Source organism: Lissotriton helveticus, chromosome 1_1 (assembly GCF_964261635.1).
Source record: "Lissotriton helveticus chromosome 1_1, aLisHel1.1, whole genome shotgun sequence".
NCBI lineage: Eukaryota > Metazoa > Chordata > Amphibia > Caudata > Salamandridae > Lissotriton > Lissotriton helveticus.
In genome coordinates, this window is record NC_136057.1 from 80,529,889 (window position 1) to 80,547,368 (window position 17,480).

General features: G+C 43.8%; 1 protein-coding gene across 1 annotated transcript in view; it reads left to right on the forward strand.

Annotated features, from left to right (window-relative positions):
- Positions 1–2,113: 2,113 nt before the first annotated feature.
- Positions 2,114–17,480, forward strand: part of LOC144758699 (uncharacterized) — a 69,834-nt gene continuing 54,467 nt past the window's right edge. The window contains exon 1 of the mRNA XM_078646444.1: positions 2,114–4,689. Within this exon, the coding sequence (XP_078502570.1) occupies positions 2,821–4,689 (1,869 nt within the window). The 5' untranslated portion in view covers positions 2,114–2,820. The remainder of the gene's footprint in view (positions 4,690–17,480) is intronic.

Sequence of the window (17,480 nt, forward strand, 5' to 3'; positions counted from 1 at the left end):
GCTACACTGTTTTAAATACAGTTTTAAATATGTTCTTGACCCCAGAATATCCTTGATATCATCTTCATGACATATGGTGGTTTTATAACATGAAATACAATAGAGTTGTACATACAACATCACATAAATAGCACAGCCAGGGAGACACCAAGCTATATGTCTAACAGCTAAGCCCGTTCCGGGTGTTAATAAAGTTATTTACACACGTTCTTTTTTTTCGAAAAGAACAGTACTCGATAACTCCTGTAAAATTTAGGTTAGACGTCCTCTATGTCTATTACACGATTCCCACCTGACTAGAACAGGGCATTAGAGAGCGGATCATAGAGACGTTAGGTAGAGAGCGTCGCACGCCGACGATAACGAGGAGAGGGTGAATCTTCACTAAAACAAGGTGAGAACACGTATGAAAAAAGGTTTTCTAATACAAATAGAGAGCATCGGTAAACAGTTACTTAAATTCATGCAACTTTAACACCGTGATTATTCTCACCCAACAGCACTAAAAAGAACCTCGCTAAAAAATATAAGGTCAGTGTAAACATTACGGCGACTATACATTCTAGGGCATAATAAGGTTTAACATCACAAGGGATATAAGGTAAAACTGGGTATATAAGAAGGTGATTGCGTTAAAAGACCAATTGGATCATATGATGAACATTTAAATGATATGGAAATCTATGAGGATGTATTTGAAAACATTTAAAGTACCTGTTTATGTTTATGTGTTTAACAATATAAGACATTTATAATGTAAATGTAAATGTAAATGTAAATGTATTTCGATTTATATAGCGCACGATTCACCCAGGGGTCTCAAGGCGCTTGCTTAGGGAACCCGTCCTGGTATTCCCCTGTGAGAGATACCACAGCAGGGTATTCACAAGGTGAAAGCCAGGCATCCCGCCGCGAGGGGCCGTCGTGGAGATTAAGCAAGCTATTGCCCAGAGTTGCAGAGTGTGACCCCGTGAGTCGAGTAGGCACCGGAGCGAGAATTGTCGAGTCCGTGGAATTTTTTGGGCCCGAGACCCGCCGAGGCGGGGAATCGAACCCTGGTCCACGGCTGATCTCAGCTTCCGGGTCTGCCGCCTCTAACCACTGAGCCACACGTCTCCACTGACATATGACACTGTTTCTAGATATTAAGAAGACCCCTGATGAAGGGCTATATGCTTGAAATGCATTGGGCAAAGAAAGAATTGTTGAATATGAAATGAAATATTCAAATGAAAATTTGGAAAAAATTAGAAAATCTTTGTTACCAATAAATGTACAATGGAATCATGAAATCATCTGAATATATGGATTAATTCATTGTTGAAATAGAAATAGAAATAGAAAGGAGTGCAAGGTTGGAATGTATCTTGTGGACACAGGATTCATACGTTTGATGTGACATTTTTATGAATGTATGTCATAGCTACAAACCATGCTATTGCAGTATTATCTAATCCTACTGCTAACGCTGTACGTATTATACTTTGCATTCTGTCTTACGATTGTAGCAGTTCATATCTCTTGTACGAGAAATAAGACTCTTCCCCTTTTTATTGAAACGCCTGTCTATCTATTTCTGTGTACCACTCTGTAGAAACGAAGTATGCACGATTGACGAAACTGTTATCTATTGTGTCCACGATTCTGAGACTGTTCCGATTCTAAAAGGAAACATAGTTGTCATGTTTATGCAGTTGTCAGAAACTAATCCCTTCTTGTAATTTTGAGAAGTTTCTAGTGACCTCTGAGTTAGCTGGCACACACAAGTAATTAAGTTTAATGTACTGGATAGGAGCATACTGACCTCAGTCCTATGCTAAAACTATAGTGTATATTATTCCAATGCGCAGAGCCTATCAGGGATATAGGAACTACACTACAAGCGCTCTGGTGCTAAGGTGTGTGCATGGCACAGGGCTGCTGTAATCAGTGCCAGCGCAAGGGAAAGGGAAGGAGAGAGCCATATCTTTGAAAATATGGTGCTCTCCTGCTCCCTCCCTGTTGCGCAACGCATCGCAGCCTCGCTCGGGGAGGGTGGGTTGCGCTGGAGATTTGGTAAATCTCCCCCAAAATGTCTTTTACAACCAGTTAAACATTGTGAATTCTTATTCCATTATGTTTCAATTAAGTAATTTTAGATATCTTTACATCCAACAGAAAACAAGCCTTGAATGTGAGAAATGACCATCAATAGTGAAGCGAATGCGGTAAATCTTCAATAACAGCAGAAATAATGAGCTTCAGTATTCAGGAAAACATCAGCGCAGTCGGCGACAGGGGAACCTGCACATAAACTGACAGATTCCGGATGAAGCATCAAGGGCAGTTCAGTGATTGTAAGAGTCTGAGCTGTGCACCTCCACGGCAAAAGACAAAGAAATGACCTTAGGAAAATTAAGGCAACAACAATAACAAACCACCTCCTGTATAAACAAGTGCCTAACACCAGCTTTGATCATGGGATCGGTATGATGTGATTACCATAGTGTTCTGTTTTGTCAAATGATGACAAGCCATCATTCCGTGCTCTAGGTGTATTGTAAACTCTTTCTGGCCAAACCACAGTAACCAGAGAAAAGCACAACAGAGCGGAGCCAGACAACAGAAGGGTAAAGGAAAGAGGAGTTTTTATACAATACAACAGGCTGTCCCTATTTGCACCGACCAGAAGGAAGATACATCTTTACCCGCAAGCGCGCATAGCCATAATCCAATCTAAAGTCACAATCGCCTACAAAGACACCTTCTACGTATTTGGAGTGTGGCAAATATTTGGTGGCTATTGCATTTAAATTTTAAAACTGAAATCAAACATGCAAAATGCAGCACGCATATAAAGTGTGCAATAAAAACACAAGTGCTTTATCAGCCATGTTGGCCCATCAGGAAATTCAGTCATGGGCTGTAGACAAATATATACCCGACCCGCAGACACTACCCAAGAAAGAAGAATCATACACATGCAGCAACAGCTTTAGTTTGTCATCAAAACGCAAGCTTCATCAGCACACGTACACAGGACAAAAACCATTCAAGTGCAATGAATGTGGGAAGAGCTTTAGTCGATTATCGGACCTACAAAGACATCAGCGAACACACACAGGGGAAAAGCCATTTAAATGCAGTGAATGCGTGAAGTGCTTTAGTCTGTTATCACACCTACAAAGACATCAGCGAACACACACAGGGGAAAAGCCATTTAAATGCAGTGAATGCGTGAAGTGCTTTAGTAACTTATCAAACCTCCAAACACATCAGCGAACACACACAGGGAAAAAGCCATTCAAGTGCAGTGAATGTTCAAAGTGCTTTAGTCAGTTATCACACCTTCAAAGACATCAGCGAACACACACAGGGGAAAAGCCATTCAACTGCAGTGAATGTGCAAAGTGCTTTAGTGCGTTATCAAGCCTTCAAAGACATCAGCAAACACACACAGGGGAAAAGCCATTCAAGTGCTGTGAATGTGCAAAGTGCTTTAGTGAGTTATCAAGTCTTCAAACACATCAGCGAACACACACAGGGGAAAAACCCTATAATTGTAGTGAATGTGACCGTAGTTTTCGCTTCTCTCCGGCATTCAGGTATCATCAGCTAACTCACACAGGAGAAAAACCATTCAAGTGCAATGAATGTGGGATGAGCTTTAGTCAGTTGTCACTTCTACGAAGACATCAGCGAACGCACACAGGGGAAAAACCATTCGAGTGCTGTGAATGTGTGGAGAGCTTTAGTCAGTCATCACAGCTTCAAAGTCATCAGCGAACACACACAGGAGAAAAACCATTCAAGTGCAATGAATGTGGGATGAGCTTTAGTCAGTTATCACTTCTACGAAGACATCAGCGAACGCACACAGGGGAAAAACCATTCAAGTGCTGTGAATGTGTGAAGAGCTTTAGTCAGTTATCACACCTTCAAAGACATCAGCGAACACACACAGGGGAAAAACCTTTTAAATGCAGTGAATGTGTGAAGAGCTTTAGTCGATTTTCAGACCTACAAAGTCATCAGAGAACACACACAGGGGAAAAACCCTATCATTGTACTGAATGTGGCAGTAGTTTTTGCTTCTCTTCAGCATTAAGGCATCATCAGAAAACTCACACAGGATTCAAGTGCAGTGAATGTGCAAAGTGCTTTAGTGAGTTATCACACCTTCACAACCATAATCGAACACACACAGGGGAAAAGCCATTCAACTGCAGTGAATGTGGGAAGAGCTTTAGTCGATTATCACACCTTCAAAGTCATCAGCGAACACACACTGGAGAAAAACCATTCAAGTGCAGTGAATGTGTGAAAAGCTTTAGTCAGTTATCACACCTTCAAAGTCATCAGCGAACACACACTGGAGAAAAACCATTCAAGTGCTGTGAATGTGTGAAGAGCTTTAGTCAGTTATCAAACCTTCAAAGTCATCAGCGAATACACACGGGGGAAAAACCATTTAAATGCAGTGTATGTGTGAAGAGCTTTAGTCGATTACCAGACCTACAAAGTCATCAGCGAACACACACAGGGGAAAAACCCTATCATTGTAGTGAATGTGACAGTAGTTTTCGCTTCTCTTCAGCATTAAGGTATCATCAGCGAACTCACACAGGAGAAAAACCATTCAAGTGTAATGAATGTGGGAAGAGCTTTAGACAATTATCAAACCTACAAACACATCAGCGAACACATAATGTTATGTTATGTTATGTTATGTTATTTGTTGTTTTGTATAGCGCAACGGTTACTCAAAAAGAGTGTCCCGGCGCTTTTAGGAAAGGCAACGTAATGCAGAGTAACATAACACAGTTTAAAAGAAATAAACAACACACAGAGAATAAAAAAAGAACTACCTAGAAGCCTACTGGGAGAACAACCAGGTTTTGAGCCCCCTCCTAAACTCAAGAAGAGTGGTGGCCCCCCGAAGTGGGAGCGGCAATGAATTCCACATCTGTGGGGCCAATAGACTAAAGGAACGGCCACCCAGGCGGGCCCTCTTAACACGAGGGACCGCCGCCAAGAGCAGAGATTCAGACCTCAGCGAGCGAGCCGGATGGTAAAAGGCCAGTCTCTTTTGGAGATACTTCGCCCCCACCGCATGGAGCGCCTTGTAGGCCAAAGTCAAAGCCTTAAAGGCAATCCGTTTGCGGATGGGTAGCCAATGCAGCATCAGCAGTAGCCCAGAGACGCTGCTACGTCTATTTAGACCGAAAATGGCCCTGGCCGCCGCGTTCTGCGCAACTTGAAGCCGCTGTAGCAAGTACTCTGGTAGGCCCAGGTAAAGAATGTTGGCATAATCCAACCTGGAGCCTATCAGAGCCTGCACAGTCAGCCTCCTATGCTCCTCTGACAGGAGAGGCAAAAACCTCCGCAGCATTTTTAATAGGCCGAAGCAAGTGCCGGTCACATAATATTGTTGATTTTTTTTTTGCTTGAGAAGAGATATAAAGAAAAATATTCAATCGCACCTGATCACACTACCTGTAAAAGCAACACTGAACAATACTGGGATTAACAACGGTACTTTCAACTAACTTGTCGGATTAGTGATAAAACCTATAAACCCAACACACCCAGAGTGGACATGTTGTCAGGGCTCTGGAGATGGAAGCTTCATTGGTAAAATGTATGTATTACTATTAACAAATGCCACTTCAGTATATGTAGTATATGTAATGAACTAAAGCGAAGCACAGGTGTTTAAGAAATAGCCAATTGTTAGATATAAAAGAGCATATAACTTATTTTTAAGTATAGTTTGCTGCATCTTTTACAGACTGTTACCGGTTGATGGATCAGCTCGTGCCTCGAGCCTTATAAATAAGTGTGACCTGTGGCTCCTCTCTGAGTTGGCTCTCCCTATTAATTTTGTGTCTTGCCAAACTCTACTTTTTACAAGAATTGAGCCACTGTAAGCAGCAGACTCTGTTTGAAGAATGTGGTGAAATAGCGAAATCCCACATCAAAAGCCTATATGTTGTAATGTGCCAATTTAGATGTTTGAGATTCAATAAAACAGAGTTTAACTCCCAGCAACTCGTCTTCCACACTTGATTGTCCCTTGGTCTCAAATGTTCGGAAGGATTTGTTGTATGAATGCCAGAAGTGGCAGTGACATTCACGAAGCTAAAGCTAACAGGAGTGTGTGGGAGGTAGAGAGGGGGAGAGATAAAGAGAGCGTGAGAGACAAAGGAAGGGGGAGAAAAAGAAAGAGAAATTGAAGGAGAGGGAACGGCATGTGATTAGTATTCACCTAAAAATAGAAGAACCAGCCAAATACATGTCAATGTGTGACATCACCAGAGAAACACACTGAACACCTGTGAATTTATATATTTATTTGTTATACTTATAGACCCATGTCATGCCAATAAGCAAAGCACAAGTAAGGACAATAGTGAAGGAGCCCATTATCATATGCGAATTACAATGACGTCACATGTAATGACGTCACAAAAAGTGATGTCAGGCCCTTATAATAATTTTCACATAAAAGGTCGATCGCCTGTTTTAAAAACAAAAAGTAAGAAACGTAAAATAATGTAAAAAGAAGTTTTTGGTTTCAGTATTGTTGTAGAGCAATTTAGGACCCTAGTGTAATTTTCCTGATTCATGCCCATATATAGGTATAAATCACCCTATCCTTATATAGGCATAGAAATCATATCCATATTTAGACTTAACCCATGCAGTTCAAATACGGCATGGCTACTTCCACTAGTTCCAAAAATCCACAACGATTTCTTGGAAAAACTTGCCTTCAGCAGTCAGGGACTTCCCCTTGCTTGAATATTGATTTATCTAAGAACTCATGGAGTTTTCAAGAACTGCAAGTCTTTGATGATGTTATTATATCCAACCTTACGTCAAACTCGGCACCTTCAAGGTATAAATATGCCCACACCTGCCCTAGCAGACACACGGTGGTTTGGAGCAGTTCGTTTATCTACTTGCCCGAAGCATCTCGATGCAGCAAATGCCGAAGGAAGCCGACCCTCCAGCAGATGCACTGAGAGAGACGCTGTCTTTTCTCTTGCTGAGAAATCCAGCTCCAGTGTTTCCAAGCTCCCCTTGCGGGGTGTTGGGAAATCGAGTCCTGAGACAGAGAGATACCAGACCTCCTTCATTCTAAACCAAGGTACGGAGCTGATTAGACCCTAAAAGAAATCTTGGATAGATTCTTGGCAAAAGAATACTAAAAACCTATGCTACACCATACTTACTTCTTCCCTCGTACTAGACTTAGGTTAGGTACATTGGGGTAGGCGTATTTTAGAAGCACCAGTTGAGTACTTTTAGTCTTTATTTATTTATGTATGTATTTTATGGCTTAGAAACCATACCATGCTTTTACAGTATTATTTTATAATACTCTTCTTGCTGTACGCATTATACTTTGCAGCAGGTATTACGATTGTAGCAGTTAATTTTTTCTGCATGTGAAAGAAGACTGTTCAATAAATACTTTTTATTGAAAACGCCTGTCTCTCTATTTCTCTGCACCTCTGGTAAAACGAAGCATGCACGATTGACTAAGTGAAATATCTATCTATTGTTTCCACGACTCTAGAGAAACGTTTTATCTTGGGGAAACAAAGTTGTCATGTTTATGCGGTTGTCAGAAACTAATCCCTTCTTGTTTATTCGAGAAAGTTTCTAGTGACCTCTGAGCTAGTTGGCACTCACAATTAAGTCTAATATATTCAATAGAGACCTAGTTGACCTCAGTCCTATGTCAATTCTATAGGATATATTATTCCAATGCGCAGAACCTATTGGGAATATAGGAACTACAGTACAGTTTTTATACATCATGTGTTTTCCCACTATCAGTTTGTAACTAAACTCGGAAATGACTGAAAGTGTAAATATTTTTAAACAGATATGTGGAACTTGGAAATTACATTTTAAAACAGTTTTCAGCGAATAAATAAAATGTGCTTTTAATTTGTGTTTGTTTCCTGACGTTGTTCTTTAGCCAGCCCCTAAGTCCCAAAGTGTTTCACATTTATAGTGTATTAAGCAATAGAAGGGCTAATTTTGTCAAGTTCTCTGTTCCGCTCTTGCGCCACTCACGCAAATAAACAAGCATTTACAATGCAATCGGTCTAGCAGTGACATGTTTAAAGCTATTAGCATTGTAAATGACATTGTTTTTTATATTGTTTTTATTTTTTTTAAAGTATACAGTATATATTATTAATTATGCGCCATTAGACTGGAGATGAATTAGTGAGGAAAAAAAAGTTAAAGCACCAGGAAATCTCTTCTATATCACACTGATAAAACAAACTGGATTACATGCATTTGTGATTGTTTCACTTATTTGAGAGGGGTCAGTGTTTTCTTGACAAATTACGTGACACTGCGTATAAATTGCTAAATTATTAGGTGTGTTTGCTTAGAATCTTTTAATAAAAACAGCTGGTGTTTCCTCTGCTTAAATTAGTATAGTCGTAGATTGTGAGAAGAAATATCTGGAAAACAGATATTAACGTTTGTGAATTATGTGGTATTTTATGTGAATTCTATTTTTCTTGCAAAGCAAAGAAAGCTTAGTCAAAACATAACATGTTCCTTTAAAGGCAATGGACAGCTTACACATTTGAGAGGTTCATAGTAGGACACAGGTTATTAATTGTCTATGTATGCGATGCCCACATGTACAGAGGGAATTTGCACATTCAGGACATTTTTGAGTATCAACAATGGTAATGCAAGGGCAAAATGAATACTTGACAGATGATAGTAGTGTCTTTATATAATCATGCCCAGCCCCCAGCTCTACCCCCTTGCCCCGCCCTCTAAGTTAATTTGAGTGGCACCTGCACTTATTTTTCTCATTTATACGCTGCACGCAGCGCTTTAAGTGGGACGAGTTTTTCGGTGCTGACTAAAAAGCAGGCACTGAGACAGGTCGCTATTGGGCTCTCGATTTTTGCCCTCAAAGTCAGGATGAAATAAAATACTGTTAACCCTGCAGCACTGCCTGTGATGCAACTTCAAAGAGTCTCCTTGTAGTTCTGTCACTGTCTCCCCATTTCAGAACTGAAGCATTTTCAATGCGCTATGCTACGAAGTCATGGCTGTTGCTTATTTATGTTATGCAACTAACAACCATTAACAATACCAATAGTACCTGAGTGTTGTAAGTGTAATGTTACTTGCTGTATTATACATATAGATGTAATGACAGAAGTAGCAAAATACCAGTTGGGCGGCACATTATGCTAAGTATAGATTTTCAGTGCTTTTAAGCCACGCCCTTAATTACATATCTCATGTCCCTATAAGAGGTCCTACAGTTTTTTCATCCCACTTAAAGCCCTGACTGCATATAACCTCTAATTGCCTCTACATTATTAAAGTTCGACTAATGCTTATTTTTCCAGACGTATTCTGTAGCTTTGTACCGAAAAATACAGTCTGTTTACAAAAGACATTGCCATTGAAGATGTTATTTTACGAGTAAGGATAATATGTTAGAGCTATCAAAGATGTCACATGACCTCGTGCCATTCGAAAGAAGAATACATAATCCCTTTTGCATTCTGGTACTGGTAGTTTTACTTTTCAGGCTTCATAAAACCATTCCGTACTACTGTTATTTGCATTTCTGTACGTGTACAGCCTTCGAACACGCTTGGCAGGCAACAAAAAAATAATTACACAGTTTTCAAAATATAACGTAGCGCATTATAAATTAACATAGCGCTATAAAGTTTCCCCCGGGCTGAACTTTGGCGCTACGGAAAACTATACTACAATGTTGCAGAGCATGGCCTGTCTCATGTCCGAAACGTCTCCAATAACTTTAAACAGAAAAAGCGTCCTGGCGGGGGGGTGTGGAGGGGAGCGGGGGGAATAGTGGGACAGTTACCATATGGAGCACTTTGAACATCTCCTGCACAGTCCGTAGGGAGCCCCGGTTCATGGTACCGGAGTCCTGGGACACCCTCACGGTGCTTGCACTGGTCCGGGCAACGTGCACACTCATGGCTGGTTCTGGGGTGTCCAGTGCTGCAGCAGCCTGCCCTGTCACTACAGCTACCTTCTCTCTCATTACAACTGCTGCCGACCCCCTTCGGCACCTTCCCCCACACCCTCACTTGAGCATTCACTCAAGCCCTGTGCACCCTCTCTTGACACATAGGCCAGCCCCTTGTGTTTCCGACCCTCTCAACCGGTCCTCTCTTCCTCTGCCACTCTGCTGGTACCCCACAGCCCACTTCCGCTTTTATTGATCTCTGTCTCGGCCCTCCACTTCCTTAGCACTCGGCTGGTAGCATAACTCCATCCATTTGCCTAAGCCATATATCCCCCTTTTTTCAGTGCCGTGCAGCACCCGTACTCTTTAACGTGCCTCCGGGCGGAATGCACGCATCGGGGTATCTGGGACTTAAAGTCCTGCTCATTGGCCGTTCCTCACGGTGGAAGAATTATGGGCTACACACTTCTTTACCCCCCACAGAGCAGTTGCTCATCAGGCAGTACAACAACCTACCCTAGGGACAAACCTCAATCAGTCCTTATAAGATGCAGTTTTTGTGCACTTAAAGTCAGTCCTGGACTCCAGGCCCCAGACCCACGTTACTCTGTTTCCCATAGCACAAATGTTCATTAGGCAGTGCACGGCTGCGTTTGCCCACGTCTCCCACTACTTATTTACTGTATCTGCATCAGTTCCATGGTACTCAACAGGCTGGATCACCGCAGCCCCATGATGCACAGGACACAGATCAGGAAACAGTTGAGTGCATTCATGCAGGGGTGCGACAAATGATGACCCGGTAACCAGGCGCAGCTGCGCTACATCGTGGGAATTCTCAGGCAGCCACACGATACCACAAATGAACTAAGATCCCCCGGGCAGCTCAGCGCAGGGCCGCGGCTCAGGCTCCCACCTCCGAGGCGCCTTCACCTATGCTCCGCCTTCAGATTCACTGCGGGGGCACGTTGGTTGTGTGCGCGGCCAGAGGGCTCCACACTCCGAAGTACGTCACTGCAGATTCCGGGAGATAAGCGGCACTCTGGCGAGTTGTGAGCAGAGCATTAAGCAAAGCAACATGGGTAAAGTTGGTAGCAGACTTTAAAAGGCTGACGGAGGTCAGAACTAGAGGTGCGTAAACAAAAACTGCAGCCGAAGGAGTATTTGCTGCATTAGAGCTGGACGGAAAACGAAGACACCGTGGAGCAGAGGAAAGTGAAAGTGCACCATGTGCGGGTTGTAGCAAGCCGTGAGCTCGCACACCGGCGTGGCCTGAGGCTCGTGCCCAGTGCGGCGCGTAAAACTCGGTGAAACAGGCGCAGGAGCTGATGTAGTTCAGCAGGGGAGAGCGGTTGTCGCGGTCCAAGATGACCAGCGGGCCTTTTCAGGAGTACATGCCGGCCCAGCCAAGGGTCCAGAGGAGCCACAGCACTCGCATCTTGGGCACCATTCTACTGGTAACAGTGCTGCAGGGCCGGGAGGAGACAAGCCATAGAGAAGGCGGAGGGAGGGCAAGCACGTTGTGCTTGTTTTTGAGGGAGACGAGTACGCATGTAGGGGCGGGGGGGTGTGGGTGGCTAGGTGTTTGGTTTTTTTCGGCGCGTGTGTGTTTTGGCGCAGTTACTGCATGCAGCTGAGAGACATTTGTAATGGTTGGTGAATTTAGAAACGTTACTGTTATGTATGAGGCAATCTTTACACAATACGCAAATAAAGCATACTAGTTGCATGTTAAAAGCGATTATTTTTGCCTTTGATGCTTTGTTGTAGTGCGGCCACAGGAATCAGAAGCAATATTGTGTTGACTGCTACAAGACACTGCTAAAGTATTTTAGTTTGCATGTTTAGCTTTAATGTTTTGGCACGTGTTCTTTAGTGAAGGCAAGGCTCCACAAATACGCCACTTATTTCCTCTCTTGACAGTCGGTAAAAGAAAACACATTAAAGCCGAATTTGCAGTGCACGTTGTTAACCGCATGCGCGCTGCGATTTTGAAAATCGCGCATTACGTGACAAAGCCAGCTCGTCATGCGCATAGCGCAGGTAACGCCCATGACGAGCTGGCTTTGTCATGCGCGCTGAAGGGGTTAAAGCACACTTCCATTTCTCATGTACCTGTTACTAAAGAACACAACTAAAGCCGCATTTCAAATGCACGCTGTTAAAGCACACTTCCATTTCTCATGTGCTTGTGTCTTGCAGATAGCAAGCACCAGCTCAACATGATTAAGAATGAAAACGAAAGTTACAAAGTTAATGAACGGCAGACGGCAACAGCTCACAGTCACAGTGGATGTTAGCGCGTGTTCACGCGCGCATCCACATGTCCGATCCGGCCTCCAGCCTGCGCGTGCCCATCTCCTGTCTCCCTTGAGAGCCCTTGAAAGCCTAGTCGACGACAATAGGTCTCGCTGGTGACAGCGATTCGCGCTGCATCACCAGGTGCGAGACCTAATAAAGGGGACACTGCTGATGGGACAGATAGTTACAAACACTCTGAGAAACCTGTGTCTGCAGATGCAAGAAACAAAGTAACAATTCCCATTCGCAGGCTAAGGAGCTAGGTGGAACTGAGTCCCTCTTCATGATAATAGTAGGGGGACCCCATCAAACTGTGCCGACCCCTGGCTTGTGCCGTTGTGATAAAGCAATAGTAAATTTGAGTAATTTACGATGCATTTAATTGAGAGAAAGAGAAGAAGAGAGCGAGGTGCAGAATATATTAAAGAAAATGAAAAAAAGAGGCACAAGACTTTACCCTGTTCAGTGTACAACCACCTCAGTTGCTACTTCCCCCTCCCATACCCACCCACCTCCTTGAGCCCATCACACTACAGAGCACGGACACCTACACAAGCCCCATACACACTTTGCGACCCACAACGTCTCACCAATTGAGCTGGTCATAACATGGAGCTCACAGGCACGCATACCTATACAATCATTTACCCCCCCAAACTCTCAAGAAAATCAGCCAAACGATTTTAGCACAATTTTATAAAACTTCACCTTGAAACACCCTTCGCGGATCCCTATTTCTTAATACACAACTGACATACAACCACTGATATCATCTTCCACACAAAATGAAGAGCGCAATGGAAGAAAGCATTCCTAGCCTTATTTGTTATCTCCTCCACTAGGAAAACCGCGCATGGTCTAGTTATTTATTTTTCCCCCTCCCAGCACTTCCAAGTGACAGCAACCATCACCAACCAACTACAATAAAGGAACCATCCTCATGCAATCCACAGACCGTAGTTTAAATCTCCTGGATAACATCTTCCCCATTATTAAGGAACAAGGGGCATATTATCAACAAATAGCGATAATTATCGCTAAATGCAAATTTTTTTTATCGCCGCGTATCTCTGGATATTATCGCTGAGATAACGTGCTATTAGCACAGTTTATCTCTAAAGCGATAAAATATCCGGTGATATCGGCTCAATGCGTGAATATCGCTGGAAATCCAGCGATATTCAGGCATTATAGCAAATGGGGACTTAACCTGAATATCCACCTCCTATTGGATATACAGGTTAAGAAGTGGTCTGAGCAGGCATTAGGTTTTGGCGATATTCGCGGTTAGCGCACATTTTTTTATCGCCATGCTAATAGGCGATAGCTGTGTTAGCGACTCCACTTTGCATGTCATTAGCGATGAATATTGCTGACATGCAAAGCGGGCACCAAACCTGTAGCTATCGCCTATAAGCTGTCGCTAACTGATGTTAGCAACAGCTTGCTAATATGGCGATAAAAATATTGCAGCTTTAGCGGGAAAAAGTCTCGCTAAAGCGGCGATACCGCCCTTGATAATATGCCCCCATGTGCCTAAACCCCAAACTGCCACCCAGGCTACTCCAGGCCAATCCCTTCTGACAGCCACGCCCCCAATACCACTCCGACCATTGCTTGCATCGGAATCATACGCTACTTCCACCCAGACTACCCCCCCACCAACACACAACATATCAACTCACCAAACCCTCCCTCCAACCACCCTCCTCTATTACATCGGCCACTGCTCACATTGGAGACACATGCCACTACCACGCTGCCTGACCCACACATAATACTTCCACCCAGCATGACTGAGACAGCATACGCACCCCCAATTGATAGTGAATCCCCTCTGTGTACGATCATAGCTTCCCCCTGTTAACATCTTCACTTCCATAACCAACACTCCCGCTACCCCATCCTTGCAGCACACTGATATTCCTAGCACGGACATCCCCCATCTCCGCCCACCCCCCAGGTCAGATGCTGGAACACAATAGGACACTCCATTATCATATAGAAAAACGCTGATCACACATTGGACCCAAGTACACTTCCCACACCCACACCCAAGCCAGCCACATCCACAACGCAGCCATCTACAGCCACAACTCACTCATCCACATTCGTAACACTGCCCCCAACTCTACTCATACCTGCACCTGACCACAGACTTGACCAGACCACAACGCAGCCATCTACATCCATAACACAGCCGCCAACCCTACCCATAACCGCTCCAGACTGGATGAGATTATGATCTCATTACATCAAATCAAGAAGAACTCCAAGCATTTAAAGAGTGATATCAAGACAACCTTGCTTCACAAGAGCTACAAGACCGTCTAAATCTAGCGGGCACCCGAACCACCTAACAATCACCTCGAAACTTACTCTACCCAGTTGGAAATCAGTTCCCTCCCGTAATAAATCAACCCGCCCAATTCGAAGCACCAATCCATTTTCGGAGCGCGATCTACTTTCTCTACTACACTCATATGAACCCTCTCTCACGAACCCCCTCACTCCCACTTCTATGACTATCCCAACTATCCCCCCAACCCTCAAAGGACCACCAAACACAACACTAGAGGAATCATTGACAACAACCTAAGAAGAGTCCCATTCAGGAACCTACCTCATCCCTCATCACATCCCATCTTAAATGCATACTCCTAAACTGTATATCGGCCTCTAGACATGCAGCGGACATAGCAGACCTCATTATCATACAAGAACCGGACCTGATAATGTTAACCGAAACCTGGCTAACGGAATTCTCCACACCAATCATTGACATACTAGTACCCCCAAATTACAACATCATCAGACTGAACAGAATTGATAAGACAGGGGGAGGTATCGCCTGTATACACCGTAGTAATAGCTCTGTAAACAGATCCATATCCCCTGAATTCCCTTCTTGCGAATACATACGCCTCAACATCACCAGTAATAGCAAACCATTATGCTCGTTACACACCATCTATCATCCACCAGGTGACAACCTCACCTTCACCGAACACTTCATTGATATGGTCTCAACGAACACTGGACATCAAAATACCCAAATATTCCTTGGCGACTTCAATCTCCAATTGAATGACCATAATGATGCAGTGGTCAATAGTCTCAAAAATGTCCTCGATGATCTAGACCTCTGGCACATTTGCAACAGCCCTACATACGATAAAGGCTCAATCCTGGATTAAATAATCTCCAAAAGTGATTCCATTCAGCTTGAGTCGATCCAACCCTGCGACCGGTCAGACCATCATATTATCACCTTCTTTTTCAAGGAAATAGTGAAACTTAACTCGGTTCAATCCACAAGACCAAAAGTATGGAAAAGAGACCTGGAAAAAATCAACCCTAACATATTACCATCTTTCAGCTTCAACCTACTTCTGCCCCCTGCAGGTTCTTCTGAAGTCCATGATCTCACCAACCACCACCTCAATTCCATGACCGCGATAATAAATGAGGTAGCCCCCCTTCAACTAAAGAGAGTCTCCATAGAAGATTCTAAGCCCTGGTACAATGGATTACTCAACGAAGATAGGCAGTCTCTTAGAACTTCTGAAAGCAATTGGAGATCAGTTCCATCCGCCAATCACCTTGAGATACTCAGGAAAAAGAGAAATGCATATTACAGAAAGATCAAGGGCACTAAAGCAGACTTCTTTAGCCACCAACTAGACCAAGCAAGAAATCGTCCCCAAAAACGTTTTGAATTAATCAAAATCCAATCTAAAGATGCACCTCAACGTCTACAAGACATTGCCTGCCCGCAACCCAACTATGAAGAATTTTCTGCCTTCTTTACTCAGAAGACTGACAACATCAAGAAGGATCTCCTCAATGTCCTAATCTTACACTCTGGACCTCATAGGAAAACCTCCCCAGCACTTGTGGAGTGGTGTGGCTCACTGGTTAGAGGCGGCAGACCCGGAAGCAGAAGTTGGCCCGGGACCAGGGTTCGATTCCCGACGAGGCAGAGTCGTGGACCAGGGTCAGCAGACTCGATTATTCTCGCCTCAGTGCCTACTCTAACCAGGGGTCCCACTCGGCAACTCTGGGCATTAGGTTGCCTAATCTCCACAACGGCCCCATCAACGCCGGGGATGCCTGGCTCCACCTTGGGGATTCCCAGCAGGGACCATCCCACAGGGAAAGCCAGGACGGTTTCCCCAGCGGTATACAGTGCCAGGACGCCGACTGGCAACAGTGCGCTTTGCAAGTATACACATTACATTACACTTCCAATTGACCCACACCAAATCCCATCAAAGTTTGACCTAAAAAAGGACACAGCTTGGTCAGACTTTGCTACTTACACTGAAGAATCTATATGCAAGATTCTTAGTGCCCTGAACACTGCCAATCACTTCACCGATGCCACTGCTTCTGCCTCTCTGGACCAAGATCATAAACAGCTCACTTCAACAAGGTTGCATCCCGGACACCCTGAAAGTTGGACAGGTATCACCCATTCTAAAGAAACCCACGCCTGACCCTACGGACCTAAACAACTACAGCCCTATTTCCAATATTCCTACCTTGGCCAAACTATTGGAAACATGTGTACACCTCGAGCTGACAAGGCATACTGATCACTTTGGCCTTCTTAACAAACACCAACCAGGCTTCCGAGCAGGTCACAGCACTGAATCAGCCATGACACATATAATTGACAACGCATTACAAATCCTTGATCAGAATGGAACATCCCTACTCATCCTGTTAGACCTCTCCTCAGCCTTTGATACGGCCAAATATGAGATCTGATAGATCTTCTGAAACACAAAATGGGACTATCAAGGTCTGCGCTAAACTGGTTTGCCTCATTTCTCCAAAACCGGACACAAAAATTCAAGGTCAACAACTCCCTGTCCAAACCCGTCCCAGTAACGTTGGGAGTCCCGCAAGGGTCCGCACTATCCCCGAGATTGTTTAATCTTTTCATGGAACCACGCACCGAATTTCTACACGCGTCTAAAGTGCAATATCACATGTACGCTGACGACACACAACTATACCTTAAGATCCACACCCTAGAAGACATCAAATCATAACGCTTGGGAACACCCAGACATGGCTGGCAGAAAACCTTCTAAAATTGAATGCCCTAAAAATGGGAATTCCTCCTATTAGCTCCACCCGCCCGAGTACCCATAATGCAAGACTGGATCAAACATCTTACGGCACTCAA